The following is a 24,553-nucleotide window of genomic DNA, read 5'->3' on the forward strand; positions in this document are numbered from 1 at the left end:
CCACTTCCCAGGACTCAATTTCCCTGCCTGCAATTCCCGCTACGTCACCCCGCCGCCGCCGCAGTCGCAGCCAAACCCCGGAATGGACCTTGGGAACGTGCGCGCGAGCGGCGCACTAGGCATGCGCGAGCGGGCCCCGGGCCCGGCGCGTCGAGGATTCAGGTAGCGCGCTGTGGTACCGCCAGCCACCGGTTCCCTCGCTACAGTGGCCCCTTGGAGGCTGCAGCCACCACTCGGGCCCACCCAGTGCCTTCGCCTCCCTGTGAACAGCGCGCCGCTCCACCGCACGGGGGCCCTGGCCGGCCGCGTCCTCACGTGCCCAGGCCGCCGCAGTGACCCCGCCCCCGGGCCGAGGATGTGAGGCTGGCCGGGTGTCCCCGCACCGGGCCCGGGCGCCGGGAGTCGGCGGCTCGGCAGCTCTGGGCGATGGCCCTGCTGCCGGTGCTCCTCGCCTCCTGGGGCCTGGGGCAGTGAGGGGGCCGGCGGGCGAAGGGAAACGGCCCCGGCGCGGCGGGGGCCAAGGGGCCGCGGGCGACATGGAGGGGGTGCTGTACAAGTGGACCAACTATCTGAGCGGTGAGTGGGGGGCGCGCCAGGCGCCGGGTCCTTTGTTTGAGCGGCGGGAGGGCGGCGTCGGACGCGCGTCCCCGGGGGTCGGGGTCACGGCCCCTAGTGAAACCGGAGAGGCCTGCACGGGTCGAGGATACTTGCCCAAAGCCGTTCTCACGGGGCCGTGTCACCCATGCTGTAAGGACACAGTCCTCTGCTGGGGCTGGGTGAGGCCCATAACTGCCCTTTCGCTTCAAGGAAAGCTACAAAATACAGAGGTTTGGGGTGACTGGAAAGCCTCGATGCCCTCGGCGTCAGCGGGAAGGAGGCGCTGACTCCCGCAGTGGGGGTCTTCTAGGAGCCTATCGAATTCTGGCGAAGGAGCTGGTCTCGCCCGCCCAGCAGAGAGGTTGGAAGGTTTCCTATGAATGCTAGAGGTGACTTGGAATTCCAGAGGTGAAAGGTCCTTTTTCAAACAAAGTCCCCAGTGCAAACACTTTCCCTTTGTCACTTTCGGAGTCATCTGCGTGCGGACCAAGATACCAGAATTCCATCTCAATAGTTCAAAGCTCCCAAGTATGTACACGGTTTTTGCTTTTCTCACTTGAGCGTTCTTTTTGTTTTACAGACCCAGAAATTCCCACAAAATGAAACGGTAGCAACTGTTTTGTTGCACTGCTGAGCAGAATGGCTTAAAAATATACTCTGCCCCCTTTCCAATGTGTGGAAGTACCTTCCTTCATATCTTGTAAGGTCGTAACTATTCTCCAACCGTGAATATGATTCAGAACAAGCATATTTTCGTTTTTGCAACCAGTATTTAGTAAAAGCCTTCTGCATGCTAGCAACTGTGTTAGGCACCATTTTGGAATTAAACTTTATTATGGAAAAAGAGCTGGGCACTTTTAATAGCAGTGTATTTGAAACCAGAGGTATTCCCAGTATCTCTTATAGTGGGAGAGATGTATTTTCCCATCCTTTGATAGAACAGGACAGTTAAAAAAAATTTCATTAATGTTTATTTATTTTTGAGAGAGAGAGAGAGAGAGAGCTCAAGCAGGGGAGGGGCAGAGAGAGAGACGGAGACACAGAATCTGAAACAGGCTCTAGGCTAAGAGCTGTCAGCACAGAGCCGGATGCAGTCTCCAACTAATGAACTGTGAGATCATGACCTGAACCGAAGTTGGCCGCTCAACCGACTGAGCCACCCAGGCGCCCCAGGACTGGACAGTTTTTTAAATGTTTTAGTGTGGTGATGCTTTAGGGTAGTTTAAGGACTAATGTGTCTGTGAGGATCAGTTGGCATATTGACTTTGATGAGGTTACACAGCACAGCCAAAAGTGCACCTGTTGGCTGTACCCAGAATCTCTTCCTTTTGCAGACTGTGGTTAGAGGTGAGTTGTTTATTTTTCTGATATTCATTAGTAAAGACTGAGTGAAGAAAGGTGTTTTAGAAGACCTGGCCTAGTGCTCGCTTCGGCAGCCCATATACTAGAAGACCTGGCCTTGGCTTTTGAGGACTTTCTTTGATGTCAAATGGTTCAGTTAGATGTGGGTAACTCGTGGCTGGGCTTTGGTGAATGTCCAAGGCTCATTAACACTCTACTAATCTAAAGGGAACATGCTTGATCAGGTAATTTGTCTTTCAGGTATCTCCAAGTTCTGAGATATATGGATCTTAACCCCTTGAGTAAAATTTAGTGCCTGGTCTTTCACCCCTTTCCATTACACATGCTTTTTAACTTTTTTCTTTCATCCTGAACACTCTTCCTTCTTTTCTTCCATCCCCCTCCCCTGCCTTTTTTTTTTTTTCTCACTTTTCTTACTCTCATCCTCCTTTATATAGAAAGTTTAATCTGTGTGTATAGTACCTGCTTCCTGGTTGGTTTTTTTCCCCCTGACTGTTGTTATGTATTCTTCAATACAGCAAAATTTCTCTAGAAGGATCTTTTGGAATCTTTATCATGTGATGCCTGTACCATCTGTCTAGTTGGAAAAGAGTCTCCTTTTTTCTGCCCCAAGTAAGAGAAGTTAATTCTGTGAGTGGTGCCAGGGTGGAAGCCCTAAAAACGGGAGCCTGGAGCCATTGCCAGAGGCAGCTGTCCTCATATCATGCTGCTTGTTCCCTTGACCCACATGCCACCTCATTGTGGGCATAGTGTTCATAGAAGCCCATCACACCACCGGGTACTTTTACTGGATATACTTAGAATTATTTTTTAGCACACTGTCTTTCATCAGGAGATAAATTTACTTTGGAACGAAATGGTATAGCCTAGGAGGAACAAATGCATTCTCATTTCTTCCACCCTCCTATGTGAGATAGTCTCCCAAAAGAACATAGTGTGACTGTTAATGACAAGCTTTGATGAAGACATTACTACTTTTTCTTCTTCTGATGCTTGTTTTTAAAAGTTACATTAAAAAAAATTTTTTTTTATGTTTATTTTTGAGAGACAGAAACAGAGCATAAGCAAGGGAGGGGCAGAGAGAGAGAGAGATACAGAATCCAAAGCAGGCTCAGGCTGTGAGCTGTCAGCACAGAGCCCAACGTGGGGCTTGAACTCATGTACCATGAGATTGTGACCTGAACTGAAATCAGACGCTTAAACGACTGAGCCACCAAGCGCCCCTAAAAGTAACATGTTTTCGGGTTGCCTGGGTGGCTCAGTCGGTTAAGCGTCCAACTCTTTTATTTATTTTTTTTAACATTTTGTTTTTTGAGAGACAGAGGACAGGCGGGAGAGGGGCAGAGAGAGAGGAAGACACAGAATCCAAAGCAGGCTCCAGGCTCTAAGCGGTCAGCAGAGGGCCCGATATGGGGCTTGAACCCACGAACCTGAGATCATGACCTGAGCTGAAGTTGGATGCTCAACCAACTGAGCCACCCAGGCACCCCAACATCCGACTCTTGCTTTCAGCTCAGGTCATGATCTCACGTTTGTGGGTTCAAGCCCCACATCAGGCTCTCACTAACAACATGGAGCCTGCTTGGGATTCTCTCCTCCCTCTCTGCCCCTCCCCCGTGCTCTTTCTCTCTTTCTCTCTCAAAATAAATAAACTTTTTTAAAAAAGTAATGTTTTTCCTTAGGGTTTTGCACACAGTAATTTTAAAATAGATATCCCAGGGGCACCTGGATGGTCAGTCGGTTGAGCCTCCGACTTTGGCTCAGGTCATGATCTCACGGTCGTGAGTTCGAGCCCCCGTCAGGCTCTGTGCTGACAGCCCAGAGCCTGGAGCCTGCTTCAGATTCTGTGTCCCCCTCTCTCTTTGCCCCTCCCTCGCTCGCACGCTGTCTCTCTCTATCTCTCTCAAAAATAGATAAACATTAAAATAGATATCCCAGCCACAGTTTTTCTTCGTTGTGAATTTTTCTCTAAATGGTCGTATCTGTTTGTGTAATTTTGTCATGCCCACAGCTTGATATGGGAAGCCTTTTGTCAAATCTGAGTAGAGAAGTTAGGAAATCAGTTTGTTAGCTGATCCTTTTAATGCTTGGAGGACATTGTTAATTTCATTTGCCACCTACTGTGTGCTGGGCACTATTATGTTAGGCACAGGGCAAGCAACACCGAACAAGACATACACAGTCCCTGCCTTTCTTGAGCTTACAGTCTGATGGGGGAGAAAGACATTTATTGGAAGTACTTAGAAGCGTGTTCCAAGTGTGTGTGAGTTGGGGAGAAGGGAAGAAGAGAAGCTAGTTTGGGTCACTGGGGGAGGCTTCTCTGAAGAAAAGATTTAAGCAGAACCTGAAGGATAAATAGAAGCTAGCTAGTTGGTGAGGCCAAGGCAGAGGTGCATTTGGAGGCTGTGAGGAAGAACTTTTTAGCTATGGGGAATGTCGGTATGAAGGCCGCAAGTGAGTGAGGAAAGGAAAGAAGACCTGAAAGGCTGCAGAGCTTAGTGTGAGGCTCCAACAAGGCTGCAGGGGTGGATAAGAAGCTTGAAAGGCCCCTGCCTATCTCTTATGCTGGTGTAAACACCATGGGGTGGTACGAGTATACGAAAGAGAGAGAAATGATGAGAGTGTTTAAACACTTACTTTGTTGTACTTTGCCAAATACTGTAGTTATTTTGTGAGTTTCTCTTGCCTCTTTAATCAACCAGTAGGTATCATTTACTGAAAGTTGGAAACATCATCAAACCCAGAGAATAGCATTTAAATTGCTTGCATGAGTATAGTACTAAAATAGAGAAATAGAAACAGTCTCTTTTCCTAACACACTAGGCATATGCAGGTACCCTGTGCTCCTTAAAAGGAAAATGAAAAAAGAGAGAGAGAAAACTTACGTGTATTTTCTTTAACAGCCCTGAGCCATCCCACTTTTTAAACATCAGAACACTAGACATTCTGGAATTTAGCGTCACACCTTCTCTTTAGACATTAGAGGATTAAACCTGGAATGAAAAGGAAATATGGATCAAACATTTCACAAATCCCTATATTGTGTGAAATGTAGAGCTAGGCATTGTATGTTTGTTATTCATATCTTTCAAGCCCTAAAAGTTGGTCAAGGAATATTATACCTGCTCGGTTGTAAATTAATAGTAGAACCATAGTTGAGGCATTAAAGAGACCTAAAATCTGATACCAGCTCTGCCGCTGCAAGCTTCAGACTCACTTTACCATTCTGAGCTTAACGTCTTCCTCCATAAAAATGATGAGATTTACCAGTCAATAATTATAAAAATAGTAAAAGATTTTGTGACGTTCTAGGCACTATTCTAAACATTTTACAAGTATTAACTCATTTAATCTTCACATCCATTTTCCAGACGAAGATATTGAGACACAGAAAGGTCAAGGAACTGGCCCAAGGTCACACAGTTAGTAAGTGGCTCCGGAGTCATTGCTCCATTACATAATACCTTGAAAGGTCCTTCCTGCTTGATCATTATATAATTCTAGCTGATTCATAATGCACCTATATTTAAAATATGTTGACCTAGAATAGCAGACTCCATTTGGGGGTAGGAGGAAGGGAGGAGTTCAGGAGTGAGGAAGACTTTGCTCAGTGTTGTGCCTATGTTTTGTCATAAGGAAGTTTTCTGAACTGTGCTGTGAGCTTTCTACTTTGCCATTTTAGGTCCCTTTCCTGCCCGTTCAGCAAGCGGGAGGGCTGCTGCCCTGAGCTCTATCCAGCTGCAGGCTTCGTGGGCCTGGCCAGCAGGTTAGGGCACAACACATTGCAGTGCTGCATTCCAGAAATAACAAAAGCTTGCATCATGCTGACCAGATGGTTGTCTGGGAAGGTGCGATAATTTTGCTTACTGCCCCCCAACGCAGGTTTAGGAAGGTGACTCTTGCCCGTATACGTTTGTGCTGTGTAAAAAGGACATCTGGAATGTGAGTGATCCAGAGCAAGATTCTCATGGTCTCATAACCACTGATCAGCATTTTTTGTTGTTGTTTTAACATCTTTATTGAGATAATAATTCACCCATCATAAATTTCACCATTTAAAGTATACTGGTTTAGTAGTTTTTAGTGTGCAGTCATCGCCACAATTTAAAAATATTTGCATTATCCCCAAACGAAACCCAGTTAGCATTCACTCCCACCCCACTCCACCCTACCCTTGACAACCACTAATCTTCTGTCTGTGTAAACTTGCCTATTCTAGACATTTCATATAAAGGGGATTATACATTATGTGTTCTTTTGTGACTGGCTTCTTTTACCTAGCATAATATTTTTGGGGGTTCGTGAATGTATAGCATCTATCAGTACTTCATTTATTTTTATTGCAAATAATACTCCGTTGTATGGATATACCATATTTTGTGTATCCATTCATCAATTGGAAATTTGAGTTGCTCCATTTTTTTGGTTATTATGAGTAATGGTGCTGTGAATATTTGTGTCGGGTTTTTGTGTGGACATGTTTTCATTTCTCTTGAATATAAACCTAGGAGGGGAATTATTGGGTTGTATGGTAACTCTTTTTGTTTAACAGTTTGGGGGGAATTGGGGCACCTGGGTGGCTTGGTCAGTTAAGTATCCGGCTCTTGATCTCAGCTCAGATCTTGACCTCAGGGTTGTGAGTTCAAGCCCCATGTTGGGTGTAGAGATTACTTAAATAAACTTAAACAACGACAACAACAACAAAAACACCACACAACCAAACTTTTCCAAACTGGCTGTACCATGTTACAATCTTATCAGTAATGAAAGAATTTCTTCACATTCTCACCAACACTCATTATTATCTGTCTTTTTTCTTATATCCATTCCAGTGAGTGTGAAGTGTTATCTCCTTGTGGTTTTGATTTATATTTCTCTAATGACTAATGATATTGGTCATCTTTTCATGTGCTTATGAACCATTCGTGTATCTTAGGAGAAATGTCCATTTACAGCCTTTGCCCACTTGTTGTTTGAGCTCTTTTTTCATTATGGAATTATAATTCTTTATTCTGCATACAGGTTCCTTATCTAATACATGGTTTGCAAATATTGTTCCTGTTCTGTAGATTACCTTTTACTTTTTTGATGGTCTCATTTGTAGCACAGAAGTTTTTAATTTTGGTGTCCAGTTTATTGATTTTTTTTTTTCTTTTATCGCTTGTGCTTTTAGTTTCATTCTTAGGAAACTATTGTCTAACTTAACACAAAGTCATAAAGATTTACTCCTGTTTTTTTCCTGAGTTTTTAGTTTGAGCTCCTACATTTAGGTCTGTGGTCCATTTTAAACTAATTTTTGTGGGGCGCCTGGGTGGCTCAGTCAGTTAAACGTCTGACTTCAGCTCAGGTCATGATCTCACTGCTCGTGAGTTCGATCCTTGCATCGGGCTCTGTGCTGACAGCTCGGAGCCTGGAGCCTGCTTCAGATTCTGTGTCTCCCTCTCTGTGCCCTTCCCCTGCTCGTGCTCTTTCTCTCTCTCTCTCTCTCTCTCTCTCTCTCTCTCTCTGTCTCTCAAATATAAAATAAAACATAATAATAAATAAATAAACTAATTTTTGTGTATGATGTGAGTTAAGGGTCACCTTCATTGTTTACATTCTTTGCCATATCCAATGTTCAACTCTTTATTCATGATTTCAGTGACAGGGCCATGGGCCAGTATATTCAAATGCTGTAAATGAAAATGGTTGAAGTCTGTAAGCCCTGAGTTGAAAGTTCTGCTCTGCTACTTACTAATGCTGACACCTTGAGCAAGTTACTTAATCTCCCTGAGCCTCAGTTTTAAGATGACAGCAAGAATAATAGCCATACTAGGTTTTTTACAAAGATGAAATGGATAACATATATGAACCTGTCTAGTACATAGTTCACTTACTGTTAGATTAATTGGACAACTGTTTTGATGAATGATGCCAGAAAAATTCAGTTGTTGGTTTTGTCTGTATGCAAATTGAGTCTCCTCATTGGTTCTGAAAGTGTATGTATCCTGAATTCTTTTTTTTTTTGTTGTTTATTTATTTTGAGAGTGAGAATAAGCATGAGCGGGGGAGGAGCAGAGAGAGAAGGGGAGAGAGAATCCCAAGCAGGCTCTGTGCTGATAGGCCTGTGCTCGAACCCACAAACCGTGAGTGAGATCATGACCTGAGTGGCTATCAAGAGTCAGACGGTTAACCAACTGAGCCACCTAGGTGCCCCTAACCTGAATTTTTTAAATCCTCCTTTTGGAAGTTGGAGTGATATAATCTATAAAGGAAAATACTCCAATGAGCCATCAGAATCTTGGAATTGACTCTGTAGTCCTATGACAGTCATTGTTTTGAATGAATGCTGATTACAGATCACATAATTCTGTGTACCACTATAATGTTGCCTCTAGCAAAAATTAATAATTTGTTAAGGAACATAAGAGATATTAGACCATTGCCTTATTGGCACTCCCTCAAAAGCAGCACCAGTCTTTCCATTAATTCTGATGTGTGATGTGGTTGGAGATGTTAGGAGTGACCATGGTCTCAGGTCATTGATGTGGTCTGTGGACAGGAGGCCTGAGGACCATTGTTCTCAGACTGTGCTCTCAGTGTTCAATCTTTACCATTTCCTGTTACTATTACTTTCATATTGTTTAGAATTGAGCAAAAGCCCAGTTGAACTCCATTAGGAATAGATTTGGAACAGGTAAGAAAGTAGGCAACGGAGCTTTGCTGGACAGAAAACAAATGAATAGACAACAGGGAGGTCCAAAAAATACTGTGATGCTTGGGCATTTCTCTCCCTGGATCCATTTTCAAGTTGGCTGGTGGAGGGTGTGACAGTAGCAGAAGAGATGGAAAAGTGAGTAACTTAGAGTTAGCCAGAGAGAGGGCTGACCTTTCTCAGTATTCGTGTTACATCAAAGGAAGCAAAATATCATTTGCTTGAGAATCTACTCCTTTAGGTAGAATTGTTCCTGTATAGTCCAAGACAAGGATGGCTCTGTCTTGATTTTTAAATACCAGAGGAAAGGTTTCAACAGTCTACTTTTAACACAGTCTAATAGCTCCCCGTCAGTCATTCATTCACTGAGAATGGATGGAACACTAGCATCAACTCTTACTATACCCTGTGTGGATATTAGGGATACTGTTTTGAGTAAGACATGATCCCTGTTCTCAAGGAGATAATAGGCTTGTGGCTGTCCTTCTTAACTATGAAAAGTGCCTTGCTAAATTTGGCTAAATTCATGATTTTGTCCCTTAAGCCTTTACATGGTTGCTTCAAGGCTATGGCTTGACAAAGCTCAGAAGAGCTACACTGCATGTAGCTGGTCCCTAGGTGTAGGGGGTTAGCTCTTACCTATCATCCTCTGGAGTGTTGGAATTTTAAAGGCAAATTTGGGGCATCCCTGACAGGCTGGAATGTTAAAGTCTTTGGTCATCCAGGTTGACATCACAAATATCTTTTTGCTTTTTTTAATGTTTATTTGTTTTTTTGAGAGAGAGAGCGAGAAACACAGTGTGAGCAGGGGAGGGGCAGAGAGAGGGAGACACAGAATATGAAGCAGGCTCCAGGCTCTGAGCCGTCAGCACCAAGCCTGATGTGGGGCTCAAACTCACAAACTGTGAGATCATGACCTGAGCCAAAGTTGGATGCTTAACTGAGTGAGCCACCCAGACGCCCCATGGGATAGGATTAGATTACCAAGCCAAGCCTGAGAGTTTTGAATTGGTGAGGAGTCACTTGGGATTTCTGAATAGGAAGAAAGAACAGGTAAAAACAGTACATAAGGAAGATTCAGCTGGCTAAAACATGATAAGGGAGGAGAAAACACTGAAATAACAGGAACACAATGATGATGGAAGGGGAGGAGGGAGGCAGTATCCTCCATTTCACAGATGAATAAACCAAGGCTCGTAAGATAAATAATTGACTTCAAATCACACAACAAATAAACCTTGAGCCAGGTCTGCCTGGCTTTTGTCCTTCCCATGATTTTACACCATCCGCCTCAACATGGGCATGGTGTAACACTGAAGGCAAGAGTGGAGAAGAGTGTGATTGGGCAAGACTTAGTGACTGACCTGGAGGGATGGGGCAGAAAGTGACCCTCAGGTTTGGAGCTGGGGTAGTGAGAGGTTGCTGGGTTTGTTAACAGTGACATTATAATCAGAAGGAAGAGTCTGTCTGTTTGTAAATTGGAAAGTAATGCCCAGAGGAATTTAGTGACATGCTCAGGATGACACATCTAGATGTTATGAGTCTGAACTTGAACAACCAACATTTCCTATTTTCTTGAGGAAGGTGATGGTGGAACATATGAGAAGCGTTGCCCAGAACAAATAAATATAACAAATGTCCAGTTTGATAGCCCAAAGCACAGACAGAGGTAACTTACAGCAGGCTCCAACAGAAGGTTCTAAAGAGAATTTGATGTAATATATTGTAATTATAGTCTCCTCACCATCTGCATGCCTTACTCCCCAGTAGGCTGTCACTCTTTGAAGCCTGGGATCATCTTTTCTCTTAATCTCCAAGCCTGGCAAATTATAACTGCTCAAAAAATGCTTTGTGAATTAATTAATGGTAAATTAAGAAGCCTGTAATTTAGCTAGTGCTTGGTTATTATCTGTTACTATTAGGGATGTCTCCTCCTTCCTCCTTCCCAGCTGCAGCAAAAGTCTTATGACTGACCTGGCAGAAGAACCACAGTCTTGTTATCCACTGTCCTGTCTGGAGCTCATCTGGGGAGGCTGAGCTATGGGCAGGGGTTTTGATGAGGTAGAATATGGCTGAGCACCCATAGCTGGACATGGAAAACACCAAGACTGTGGCGGTCAGGACTGAGTAACTGCTTTGCTTCAATTTAGAAATGGTAGATTTTTACACCATTAATGTATCTGTAAAATATCTATAACATGATATATTATGACCATCATGTAATATATATGAGTTATGAACACAGCAACCATTAATTTATGGTGAACAAATTAAGTCTTGACTCACCACTTCAGAAAGGTTGTTAATTCTGTGAAGAAATTTAATCTTTCTTGACACTAGTTAATTTCTCTTGAAATAGATGCTGCGAAAGAATTAAGTTTCCTGTTACTTTGAATCAAGATAGAGGTTTACAGGTTTTGAAAACTGGAAGAGACTATTAAACTCATGCTATAATTCTGTAGAAAAGGAAATGAAAGTCAAAAGAAGTTAGAGACGAATTCAGCCCTTTTGCTTCTCTCTGTTCCCACTTGATTATGGTCACTAGTTTTTCCTCTTATGTTTGATGAAGAAGCACCTTTTCTTTATTTTTTTCTTTACTTTTGGCTTAATTTTCTATAAGAGATTTAAATAGCCCCTTCTTGTGTTTTTCTGCATTTCTAAACAGCAGTATTTCATTATGGATTTTTAAAAATTTACAGTGTGTTAATGTGGGTTTTTTTTAATCTTGTTTTTATTTTCTGTTAAACAATAAGATTGTAAACTTCTGGTTTCCCATAATATTTAATTGGCAAAAGTTCTGAAGAAACTACAATGGGTTTATAGGCAGAGTGATGTACCCTAGCATGAGGTTAACATTTCACTTAGTGGGTGTCTTACTAGTTCTATTTAAGAGTATTGTTATTGGGCCAAGATGGAGTAAGTTCACTGTAGTCTCTCTCCCACTGAGACTAAAACCTGAACAAACTACTCAAGTGCCTGAGAACTCTGAAAAGTAAATTATAGCAAGCCGACTGGGGAGAGAAGACAAAACGTTAACAACCACCATGGTAAAGATGAACACTCTTGAAACAAATGGAAAGATATAGATTCTTAGCAGAGAAATAGAAACTACTAAAAAGGACTAAATGGAGATTTTAGAACTAAAAAAGTATGATATCAATATTAAAAAAAAATCACTCAGTAGATGGGCTCAGTAAAATATAGATGACACAGGAAAGAATCAGTGAACTTGAACATCAGTCAATAGAAATTATCCAGTCTAAAGAACAAAGGAAAAAAATGAAGGGAAATAAATGAATAAAACCTTAGGGATACAAACTTCTACTTACAAATAAGTCCTGGGGATATAACATACAGCACAGTGACTATGGTTAATAATACTATGTTGTATATTTGAAAGTTGCTAAGAGAGTAAATCTTAAGAGTTCTCATTAGAAGAGAAAAAATTTGTAACTCAACGTGGCAATAGATGTTAACTAAACTTATTGTGGTGATCATTTTGTGATATATACATAAATCCTGTTGTTGATGTTAAATGTCAATTGTACCTCAAAAAAAAAAAAAAAAAGCACATAGAGTCAGGGACCTCGGAGACAAGAACAAAAGGTCTAACATTTAGACTTTGGAGAAAGGAGAAGGGTAAGGAGTAAGACATTGGTGAAGAAAACAGTCTTGAAAAAATAATAACTGAAAACTTCTCAAATTGGGCAAAAGCTACTAATTTACAAATTCAAGATACTCACCAAACTCCAAGCCGTGTCAGCTCAAAGATATACCATACATATGATGAAACTGCTGAAAACTAAAACAGACAAAAAAACAAAACAAAACAAAAAAACCTCAAAAGCAGCAAGAATAGAAAGACACAGTACGATAGGGAAACAGTTTCAGTATCTGGGGTTTCTTACCGGCAAATGTGGAGGCTAGAAGGCAGAGTTTAAGAGTTAAGGCAAAATAAAAACACCCTTAGATGAAGGAAAATTAAAATGTCAAAAACGGTTCTTGAAGCTGAAGGGAAATGATACCACAGGAAACTTAGAACATCAGGATTAAAAAAAAGCAACAAAAATGGTAAATATCCAGATAAACGTAATAGACTCTTTCTTGTCTTTAGGTTCTTTAATATGTGTATGACTGTTGGAAGCAAAAATTATAACCTCATGGGGGGATGGTTGTTATATGTAGATGTAATACATATGGTAACTATAATAGAAAAGGAGAAGGGCTAAAAGGACTTCTTTGGGTTTAGGTTTGCATATTTTACTTGAAATAGCAAAATATTATTTCTAAGTAGGCTGAAAAGTTAGATGTCTATTTGTTAAGCCCTAGAGCAACTAATGAACAAATACTAAGAGATACAGCAGAAGATGTGGATAAAACAGAGTCGTATAATCCAGAGGTCAGGAAAGGGAGGAACAAAGTAACCAAAAACAAAACAGGAAACAGAAAATTAATAAAGCAGTGTCCCTAGTTCCAACTATATTGATAATCTATTAAGTGATCTAAACAGATAAAAGACACAGATTGTCAGATAGAATGAAAAACAAGACCCAACTATATGCTGCCTTTGAGATCTTTAAATATAAAGATACAGATTAAAAATGAAAGGATATACAAACATAGATGCAAAAAATCCTCCAAAAAATATCAGCAAATTGAATCCTAAAGTGTATAAAAAGAATTGTATACCATGACCAATTAGAATTTATCCCAAATGTGCAAGGCTGGTTCAACATTTGAAAATTCATCAATGTAATCCATTCTATCAATGGACTAAAAAAGAAAAATCGCATGGTCTTATCAGTAGACAGAAAAGCCATTAAGCAAATCACCATTCACGATAAAAACTCAGTAAACTAGGAATGGAAGAGAAGTTTTAAAGAGTATTTTTAAAAAATCCACAGCTAAGGGGCACCTGGGTGACTCAGTTGAGTGTCCGACTTGGCTCAAGTCATGATCTTGCAGTTCGTGAGTTCGAACCCCACAACAGTCTCACTGCTGTCAGCCTGCCAGTGCAGAGTCTGCTTCTGATTGATCTTCTGTCTCCCTCTCTCTCTAGCCCTCCCCTTCTTGAGCTGTCCCCAAAATAAATAAATATTAAAACAAAAACAAAAACCAACAGCTAACATCATACTTTATTGTGAGAAACTAGAAACTTTCCCACTAGAATCAGGTATAAAGCAAGGATGTCTCCTCTTACCACTCCTTTTTAACATCATACTGGAAGCCCTTGCTTATCCTGTAAGGCAAGAAAAAGAAATTAGAAGCATACAGATTTGGAAGGAAGACATAAAACTGTCTTTGTTCACAGGTAACATCACTTATGTAGACAATCTGAAACAACTAACCAAAAAAGTGGTTATAAAGTGCTAATAACAAATATTAGCAAGGTTGCAGGATACAAAGTTCATGCGCAAAAGCCCATATTCATTGCCTTCCTATATACCAACAATAAACAAGTGGAACTTGAAATTTCAAACACAGTACCATTTACATTTATACCCCCCCAAAATGAAATACTTAGGTATAAACCTAACAAAATATGTATAACACCTGTATAAGGAAAACTACAAAACTGGTGAATGAAATCTAAGAAAAACTAAATAAATGAAGAGATAGTCCATGTTCATGGGTAGGAAAACTCAATATTGTCAAGTTGTGAGTTTTTCCCAACTTGATCTATAAATTCAATGCAATCCCAGTCTAAAATCCCAAGAAGTTATTTTATGGATGTCAGCAAATTGATTCCAGAAGTCATTTGGAGAAGCAAAAGACCCAGAATAGCCAACACTATCTTGAAGCAGAAGAACAAAGTTGAAGGACTGATGCTACCTGACTTCAAGACTTACTGTAAAGCTATAATCAACAATGTGTGGTATTGGTGAAAGAAAAGACAGATCATTGGGGGAAAAAGGCCCAGAAGCAGACCCACATAAATACAATCAGCTGATTTTTGACCAAGAAAGAGAGACAATATAATGAAGCAGAGATAATCTCTTCAACAAATTGTGCTGGACCAACTGGACATCCACGTGCAGAAAAAGTTAATCTAGATACAGACCTTACAGCCTTCACCAAAATTAACTCAAAATGGATCATAGACCTAAATGTAGAACACAAAACTGAAACTCCTGGAAGATAACATAGGAGAAAACCTCGATGACCTTGGCATTTTTATGCCTTTTTAGATATAATCCCCAAAATACAATCCATGAAAGAAATAATAAGAAAAAATAATTAATAAAAAATAATTTAATAAGACTTCATTAAAATTAAAAAACTTTTGCTCTGTGAAAGACAGTATCAAGAAAATTAGAAGAAACATCACACGGGGCGCCTGGGTGGCTCAGTCGGTTGGGCGTCCGACTTCAGCCCAGGTCATGATCTCACGGTTCGTGGGTTCGAGCCCCGCGTCAGGCTCTGTGCTGACAGCTCAGAGCCTGGAGCCTGCTTTGAATTCTGTGTCTCCCTCTCTCTCTCTGCCCCTTCCCTACTCACACTGTCTCTCTCTGCCTCTCAAAAATAAATAAACATTGAAAAAAAAATTTAGAAGAAACATCACAGACTGAGAGAAAATACCTGTGAAAGACATCTGATAAATGGACTATTATCCAAAATATACAAAAACTCTTAAGACTCAGCAATAAGAAAACCAACATAAAAATGAGCCAAAGACCTTACAGACACCCTACCAAAGAAGAGATATGGATGGCAAACGAGCTTGTGAAAAGTAGCTTCATGTCATATGTCATCATGGAAATGGCAAATTAAAGCACCAGTGAGGTACCACTACACACCTATTAGAGTGGCCAAAATCTGGAACACTGACACCACCAAATGCTAGCAAGGACATGAAATAACAGGAGCTCTCATAAATTGCTTTAGAATACAAAATGGTACAAAAAGAAAAAAAAACAAAAAACAAAAAAATACAAAATGGTACAGCCAGCGACTCTAGAAGACAGTTTGGTGGTTTCTTACAAAACTAAACCTGCACCTACCATATGATTCAGCCATCGCTAAATTTTACCCAAAGCAGTCAAAACCTCATTCCGCACAAAAACCTGCACAAGGATCTTTATAGCAGCTTTATTCGCAGTAGCAAAATTTGGAAGCAACAGGATGCCTTTCAGTAGGTGAATGGATAAACTGGTACATCCAGACAAGGGAATCTTGTTCAGTACTTAAAAGAAGTGAGTTGTCAAGCCATGAAAAGACATGGAAGAATCTCAAATGCATATTACTAAGTGAAAGAACCCAATTTGAAAAGGCTACATACTGAATGATTACAATTATATGACATTCTAGAAAAGACAAAACTATGGAGACAATAAAAAGATGAGTGGTGCTGCAGGGGCAGGGGTTGTAGTGGGAGATGAATAATGATGGGATACATATACGTTTGTCTGAATCCATAAAGTGTACAGCAGGAAGAGTGAACATTGAGATAAACTGGACTTTGGATGATTATAATGTGTCAATATAAATGATAAAAAAATGAGCCATTCTGGTGAGTGATGTTGATAAGGGGAAAGGTTATGCAAGTATGAGTGAGGGGCATATAGGTAATCTCTGTATCTTCTTCTCAGTTTTGTTTTAAACCTAAAACTGCTCTAAAAAATTAAAGTCTTTTAAAACATTAAAAAAAAAAAAGATAGGAAAAGGTACCATGCAAACACTAATCAAAAGCTGAATTGGCTGTATGAATATTAGACTAGGTAGATTTCACAACAGAAAATCTCAAGGGAGAAGGAAGACACTGTGTAATTATAAAAGGGTTAATTCATCAAAAAGATATAGGAATCCTAAATGTATATATATCTAGAAACAGAACGTCAAAATCTATGAAGCAAAAACTGATAGAACTGAAAGGAGAAATTCACAATTATCCTTGGAAACTTCAACATTCTTCCTGTCAGTACTCCATCGAACAAGTAGACAGTAAATCATCCAAAGATAACGGAAGATCTGAATACTATCAACTAACTGGACCTAATTGACATTTACAGAGTGATCCCTCAAACACCAGCTGAATACTGTATGTTTTTCAAATGCACCTGGAACATTCACTAAGATCGACCATATTCTGGGCTATAGGAGAAACCCTGCCCAATTGAAAGAATGCTCCTGTCTTTAACAGAAGTAAACTAGAAATCAATGACAGAAAGATGTGAGAAATCCCCAAATATTAGGAAATTAAACAATATGTTTCTGAGTAATCCGTGGGTCAAAGAGGAAGTCTTCAAAAAAATTGCAAAATATTTTCAACTAAAATGAAAACACAACAGTGGTTGGCCAGGGGTACAGTGTAGGGAGAGGGTTTGACTACAGAGGGGGAGCACAAGGGAATTTTGAGGGGAGGATAATGGAATTTTCTGTATTTGTTATGGTGGTTGTTAGAGGATTATGCATTTATCAAAACTCAGAACTGGTAACCAAAGGAATTTCACTACATGTAAATTTTAAAATATTGTTAAGAATTTAAGTGTCGAGTCAGCAGAGCATGTGCCTCTTGATCTCGGGCTCGTGAGTTCATGCTCCATGTTGGGGGTAGAGATTACTTAAAAATAAGATCTTTGAAAAGAAAAAAAGAATTTATGTTTCTTTTTAATGGAGTGCAGTTATTTTTAGTGATATGTTTGGATGAGTTACATGTCCCAAGGCTGCTGAGTATGGGAAGCTACAGTGTTTTTTAGACATAGGTGTGACTCACAAGTAGTCACTTTTTGGTTTGGATCTTTAAGGTATAAGAACATGTCTAGAAACTTTGATTTTAAAGTGGTTGTTGTGAAATTAAAAAGGAAGAAACTGTAGTATAAAGTTAACATGAGCTATGCTGTTTTAGATCCAAATATATGTACATTTTTTCAAGAAAACTATGCTCATTGGAAAAAATCCATATTGCTTGACATTAGTTGAGCTGAAAAAATTGAATTTTGCAAACAGTTGCTGTCAATTAAGTATAGATGAAGTATAGAAAGACATTGCACTATATGAGAAAACAACAGGCTGGTAACAGTTTTGGAATAATGATCTTCCAGTCTTTAATTTCTTTGAGTAATGTTATATTGGTTTTGAGTATAAATTTTATACTTCTTCTATTGAGTGTATTCCTAACTATCATTCTTTTCGATCTTACTGTAAAAGGAACTGTTTCCTTAATTTCACTTTCAGTTCATTGCAAATGTATAGAAATACAATTGATATCTGCATATGGTCTTCTATCCTGCAACGTTACTGAAGTTATTTATTCTAATTTTAATTGAATTCCTTAGGTTTTTGCTTTGATTTGTTTTGAAATATGTAAGAGCATGTCTGCAGATGAAGGTAGATTTGCTTCTTCTTTTCCAATCTGGATACCTTTTATTTCATTTTTTACCCTAATTGCCCTTGCTAGAACCTCCAATAAAATATTGAATAGAAACAGCGAGAGGAAGCATCCTTATGTTGTCTCAGGGGAAAAACCTCCAGTCTTTTGTCATTAAGTATGTTAATTGTGGGTTGTTGTTGTTGTTGTTGTTGTTTTACATGCTTTATCAGGGTGAAGAAGTTCCCTTCTATTCCGAGTTTGTTGAGAATTTTTATTGTGAAAGGATGTTATTACATTTTGTCAAATGCTTTTGCTTTTTCTACATTTAGTGAAGTTGATCATGTGATAGTTTGTAAATCTTTTATTTAGGAATAAATCCAATTTAGGCTTGAAGTTAAAAAAAAATGGATATTGGCTCACTTTTTGACTCTGAAAAAGTTCTTATCTATGGGTATAATATGGTCTTATTGCAGTGTTCAAAACTGTCGTCTGGATTTGCTTCCTTTCCCTGCCTCCCTCAAGTCCTCCCACCCCCGTTCGCTTAGTGGGTGAATCACGTGTAGGTCCCATGTGGTGGCAGAATGACTGCTGACAGCTCCAGGCAAACATCTTCAAGACCAGAGCAAAAAGAGGCAGTCTCCATTTCTTTCCATCTGTCTCCAGACCCAGCAGAAGTCCCAGGTTTATTTATCTCTGGTTGGGTCACTTGCCTGTCGCGGAGTGTATCATTGAGGACAGGGAACGTGAAGCTCCATTTAAGCCTGAATCACATGCCCCACATAGAGCCAGTCCGCCCCACCCAAACTACATGGATAGGGTGTGGAGGAGGAGAATTTCAGTAACAGAGGTGTTGAGGGTGGATGCCAGGTTGCCAAAAATAAATGTCCACCATACCTTTTATAGTGAAATAATCCAGGATAATGCAAAGTATGTGAAATTGGCATTTAAATACTTCTATTTCCCGACCCCATCCCTGGCAGAGGTAACTTATATAAGCTAAAACTTTTCTTTGCTCATTGAAATCTCTTGTCTAATCCCTGCAAGCAGAGAGTTTGGCTGACACCACATTCCATCTCCAACAGAGAATGGCCAAAAAAAGGGGGGGATGGGAAAGTGGGGTTGGACCGGAAGATTAATCCAATGGTAATCTAAGGGAGCGGGGACTGGTTACACCCACAGTTTTCATCTGCTGTTTTGTTACCTTGAATATTTGATCATTTCCAAGTGTATTAGCAAGGGTTCTTTAGAAAAACAGGTCCAATAGTATATATAATTGTATATGTATTATATACATATATGTATGTACTTGTAATATATGAAGGGATTTATTGTAAGAATTGGCTCATGCAGTTATGGAGATCGGTCCCATGATCTGCTGTCAGTAGGCTGGAGAACCAAGAAAGCTGGTGATGCAATTCGATCTGAGTTCAAGGGCCTGAGAGTTAGGGAGATGGATGGTATTAAGTCCTGATCTGAGTCCACAGTCCCCAGGGCACCAGTGTCCCAGGGCAGGAGAAGGTGGATGTCTCATCAAGAAGAGAAAGCAAATTCTCCATTCCTCTGCCTTGTTGTTCTACTCAGGCCCTCAGTGGATTGGATGATACTCACCTGCATTGGTGAGGGGAGTCTTTACTCAGTCTACTGACTCAAATGCTAATCTCTGCCAGAGACACCCTCACAGACAAACTTAGAAATAGTGTTTTACCAGCTATCTGGGCATCCCTTAGACTATCAAGCTGAAACATCAATCAGAGTAACTGCAGATTAATTTAAAACAGGAAGTGGATTAATGGCCTCTTCATTCTTGCCGCTTTTCTCAACAGTTATTTCTCAGCTGTAACTGAGCTTTCTGGGAAAGGGACATCGTGAAAGAGCAGTGCATCCCAGTCCTTCTCTGGACTGTCCATCGCTCTGCCGGTAAATTTCATATAATGGGACTGAGACTTCTGTGGTCTCTTAATGTGCCTTCTGAGATTCCAGTAACTTTATGATTTAAAGAAAAGGTTTTTTTGGTCATGGTTTTTATAGTTACAGACTACAGGATAAAATAACGATATATAGAACTTCCCCTAGTACAATTATAACTTCTAGGTAAATATAGAACATGTTACAGGGAAGGTGCTGTTTCAGTTGCTATTACAGTTCACCAGCAACTTTCAAAACCTAACTGCAGCTGTGCCGTGTGTGTGTGTGTGTGTGTGTGTGTGTGTGTGTGTGTGTGTGTCTGTGTGTGTTGAGGGAGAGGAGGAGCTCTTTAACTTTTTTCAGATTACTATAAGCTAAACCTAGTTTAGTGCCACAGTTTTTCAATTTGTAGACATTATTCCACATTTTAGTAGCTGAAATCAGGAAGCAGAAGCAGCGCCGTGTCATTGATTAATGGCCAGGTATTTTTTTTTTCTTGTGTTAAACAAAATAATGGTATGTCTTAAAATTAATGGTGTGTGATGATTAATTTTTTTTATTTGTTATTTTTTTTTTAATTTAAATCCAAGTTAGTTAACATATGATGTGATGACTCATTTTATGTGTCAGTGTGCCTGGGCCATGAGGTGCCTGGCCATGTGGCCAAACATCTTTCTGGGTGTGTCTGTGAGCATGTTTCTAGATGAGATTGACGTTTGAATTGGTGGACTGAGTATATTGCCTTCCCCAATATGAGTGGGTCTCATGTAATCAATCAATGACCTAAATAGAATAAAAAGGCCAAGAAAGAGGGAATTCCTCCTGCCTGAGCTGCAACATTGGCCTTTTCCTGCTTTCTGACCTGGATGGAACCACAGCTCTTCTTGGGTCTCAGGCCTCTTGGTTTGTGTGAATCAGTCATCGGACATCTGTACCTAAGCAGCCTCTAGGGCTCTGCTCAAAGCTTTTCCTGGTCTTCTCTCTGTCTGCCTCAGCCCCAGAAGAGTGTCATGAGAAAAATGTATCCCTAAAGGGCTATAACATTTCAGAGAAAAAAATATGTGTATATCTGACTGAGGAGACTGACAAGGCTTATGCAGAAATAGTCAGAGATGACATTTTAGAAAAAAGATCCGGGGCGCCTGGGTGGCGCAGTCGGTTAAGCGTCCGACTTCAGCCAGGTCACGATCTTGCGGTCTGTGAGTTCGAGCCCCGCGTCGGGCTCTGGGCTGATGGCTCGGAGCCTGGAGCCTGTTTCAGATTCTGTGTCTCCCTCTCTCTGCCCCTCCCCCGTTCATGCTCTGTCTCTCTCTGTCCCAAAAATAAAATAAAAAAATAAAAAAAATAAAAAAAAAAAAATAAAAAAAAAAAAGATCCAACTCAGGCAAAAGCCCAGAAGCAGGAAGATAGCAAATAATTTTGGTTGCCTAGAATATAAATTTGTAAGAGGACTAGATAAGATGTATATTTCAACCAAATATGGTTTGTCCCCTGAAATTCTCCAAAGTAAAAGTTGTTAAGCCCTTGAATGTTTTAAGATTATTTCATTACAGTGGATCAATGCTAAGTAATAAGTCAAAGTTACCTTCTCCTAGGGCTCATACGCCCCCACACAGGCTTGTTTGCACTCTGTAACTCTCTATGATGTTGAAAGGGCTGCAGGACACAGGTATGAGAGCACCTGGCCCTGGGGGCCCAAACAGACCAGGATCTGCCATTCCCTGCTGACAAAATCCAAAGACAGAGAGATGAGTAGTGGTGACACAAGAAAGGAATTTATTTCAGTGAGGCCCACACCGGGAAGACAGTGGACTGGTATCTCAAAGACTGTTTCTTTGTGCTGAAAATACTTGTGGGTTTATTATGTAAGGAAAATGTGGGGGAAGGGTCAGTGGGTACCAGTGCTGGGCAGTAAAGGTCAGGTCAGTCACTATCTTGGGGTCAATGTGCAGGGTCTTGCTGGAGTCAGGGCAGTAGTTAATTGCTTGAGGGAGTAGTTTCAGTTCCCATCACTGGAGGCTTTGCCTGTGGGGTCTTTTGCCTGAGTTAAGAGAGATAAGCTGACAAGAACTTAATCAGAAAGTACAGACTGAGCTCAAAATGGAGGTGGTTGAAGTCGTCTTTCAGAGCAACGTAATCTTTTGCCTTATTTCTAAGTTCGGGATAATTGTTCTTAACCAAAGGAGAGAAGAGCAAGTATATGAAAACGATAACGTTCATGGGGCGCCTGGGTGTTCAGTGGATTAGGCATCCGACTTCGGCTCAGGTCATGATCTCGTGGTCCATGGATTCAAGCCCCCGCATTGGGCTGTGTGCTAACAGCTCAGAGCCTGAAGCCTGCTTGTGCTCTGCCTATATCTCTCTCAAAAATAAACACTAAAACAAACAAATAAAAAGAAAACGATAATGTTCAGGAAACAATAGTCTTTTACCTTAAAAAAATTAAAAATCAGGGGCACCTGGTTGGTTCAGTCGGTTGAGTGTCTGACTTTGACTTCAGCTCAGGTCATGATCTCACAGTTTGTGGGTTTGAGCCCCATATCGGGCTCTGTGCTGACACCTCAGAGCCTGGAGCCTGCTTCGGATTCTGTGTCTCCCTCTCTCTCTGCCCTCCCCCACTCCCACTCTGTCTCTCTCTCTCTCTCTCTCTCTCTCTCTTTCAAAAATAAATATTAAAAGAAAATTAAAAATCAAAGATTACTAGTACTATATTAATGGAAAAAGGAATAAAAATCATCGGTAATCCTATTAACTATCATCAGAATCATCACTATATTCCTGGCCCTTGCAGACTTCTATACATTATGTGACTAAAAATATATGCCCCTATGGGTGTTTGTTTCTAATTTTAAAAATGAGATCACGCATACTGGTATTTTCTAACCTACTTCTTTCCCTTAGAATTTCCCCTGGAATTTAAGCTCCTCGGAGCTGGGACCCAGCTTCCTTTATCAGGTCCCGCTCCTGTGTCCTGAGAGGCACCTCACATGGAGGCCATAATTGAGACCTGCTCTTGCTTCTGTTTTCAGGTTGGCAGCCTCGATGGTTCCTTCTCTGTGGGGGGATATTATCCTATTATGATTCTCCTGAAGATGCCTGGAAAGGTTGCAAAGGGAGCATCCAGATGGCGGTCTGTGAAATTCAAGGTGAGAAACTAAGGCATTTCTAAGTTTTCTTTTTCTTTCTGTCTCCCCCACAAAATAAAAAAAGGACTGGCCTCTGCGTGCCTTTCTCTGCTATTCCTGTAGTACAGAGATACATAGTGTTATGTCCCAAAAGAAAGCCTTACAAATAAGACCTAAAACTGCAGACAATTTTTACAGGGAGGTTGTTTAAAAGGTATCAAAATAAATGAGAGCAACGTGCTTCACCACACATCTAGTGCTCATTCTTGATTCACTTGCTCACCTGAAGCCAGGGACTCTTTGCAAAGTTTATGTAAGTCTTTTTATTGCAGCATCAAACACTTCTGTGAATAAATCAGGACACACACACACACCTTCTCACCACCACCACATTACTTAAAACAAGCAAACGCATAAAGACCTGCAAATAGCCTTTACTTCTTGGTTTGGAGACATCTTGAGACATGCTGAGAAGATGAAGCTTCAAAACAGATTAGAAGGATATTTTGGGGTGAGGTAGGGGGTGAAGGAGAGTGTGGTTTGCTTATTTCTTCTCCTGAAGGTCTCCGAAGCAATTCTCGCACTTTTGCTCTAACTTGTGAAGGACAGTAGAAAAGGAAGAATAGTGTGTTCTTGATTGCTTTCCAATAAACCCAAGAAGGTAGAGGCACACCCTTACTTACAGGCGTGCAAGCCTTTTTGGCCTCAGAGCAGCATACTTTACACACACAAGCCAAAAGAGAGATTCTATCTCTATTCTGATAAGGAGAATTGAGTACTACTTTTTTAGTCTTGGTGATACCTTGGAGCCAGCCAAGGTTTTTCCTTTTCATCAGCAGAGGCACCTAGAAAGAGATAAATAAACAGGGGAGGTGGTAAGGGCTGGCATCCCCCCTTGGAAGAAGCCTTTAATGACTGGCACCAGTTGAGCTCTTGAATTTGGGTAGGGTAGGGCACCAGATAGAGCTCTTCTAAGTTTCTTTTATCTTCAGTTTGTTTTTCATGTTTGTTTATTCTTGAGAGAGAGAGAGGCAGAGCACGAGCGGGGTAGGGACAGAGCAAGAGAGGAACACAGAATCCGAAGCAGACTGTAGACTCTGAGCTGTCAGCACAGAGCCCGACGTGGGGTCAGATCATGACCTGAGCCAAAGTCGGACGCCTAACGGACTGAGCCACCCAGGCACCCTAGCTCTTCTAAGCTTCTGACCTCCCTCTGCCTGCTGTCAGTTCATTCTGTAGATAACACTCGCATGGACCTGATAATCCCTGGGGAGCAGTATTTCTACCTGAAGGCCAGAAGCGTGGCTGAGAGACAGCGGTGGCTGGTAGCCCTGGGGTCAGCCAAGGCTTGCCTAACAGACAGTAGGACCCAGAAGGAAAAAGGCAAGTATCGATTGTTCTGTGGTCTGGGAAGCTTGGGAATCACCCACTGGCATCTCTGGGTTCCCATATTTGTATCTTGCCTCTGACCACCTAGCCAGCTTTTTATATCCTGCAAATGCCATATACATCTGGAATTTAAACCACAGTCTGTATCTAACTCCTCTCTCTTGGCATCTC

At 40.9% G+C, this 24,553-nt stretch overlaps 1 protein-coding gene across 2 annotated transcripts in view; it reads left to right on the top strand.

Moving 5' to 3' along the window:
• The window catches only part of PLEKHA8 (pleckstrin homology domain containing A8), a 62,231-nt gene continuing 37,678 nt past the window's right edge, over nt 1-24,553 (top strand). Inside the window, exons 1-3 of one of the 2 annotated variants that reach the window (XR_007460033.1) lie at nt 1-576; nt 22,898-23,014; nt 24,221-24,376. Coding sequence is in view for 1 of the 2 variants with exons in the window: in XM_049641646.1 (XP_049497603.1) it covers nt 537-576; nt 22,898-23,014; nt 24,221-24,376 (313 nt within the window). In the remaining variant the exon portion in view is untranslated. The remainder of the gene's footprint in view (nt 577-22,897; nt 23,015-24,220; nt 24,377-24,553) is intronic. The other variant, XM_049641646.1, reaches the window with a different exon arrangement.

Source organism: Panthera uncia, chromosome A2, assembly GCF_023721935.1.
Source record: "Panthera uncia isolate 11264 chromosome A2, Puncia_PCG_1.0, whole genome shotgun sequence".
In the NCBI taxonomy this organism is placed as follows: domain Eukaryota; kingdom Metazoa; phylum Chordata; class Mammalia; order Carnivora; family Felidae; genus Panthera; species Panthera uncia.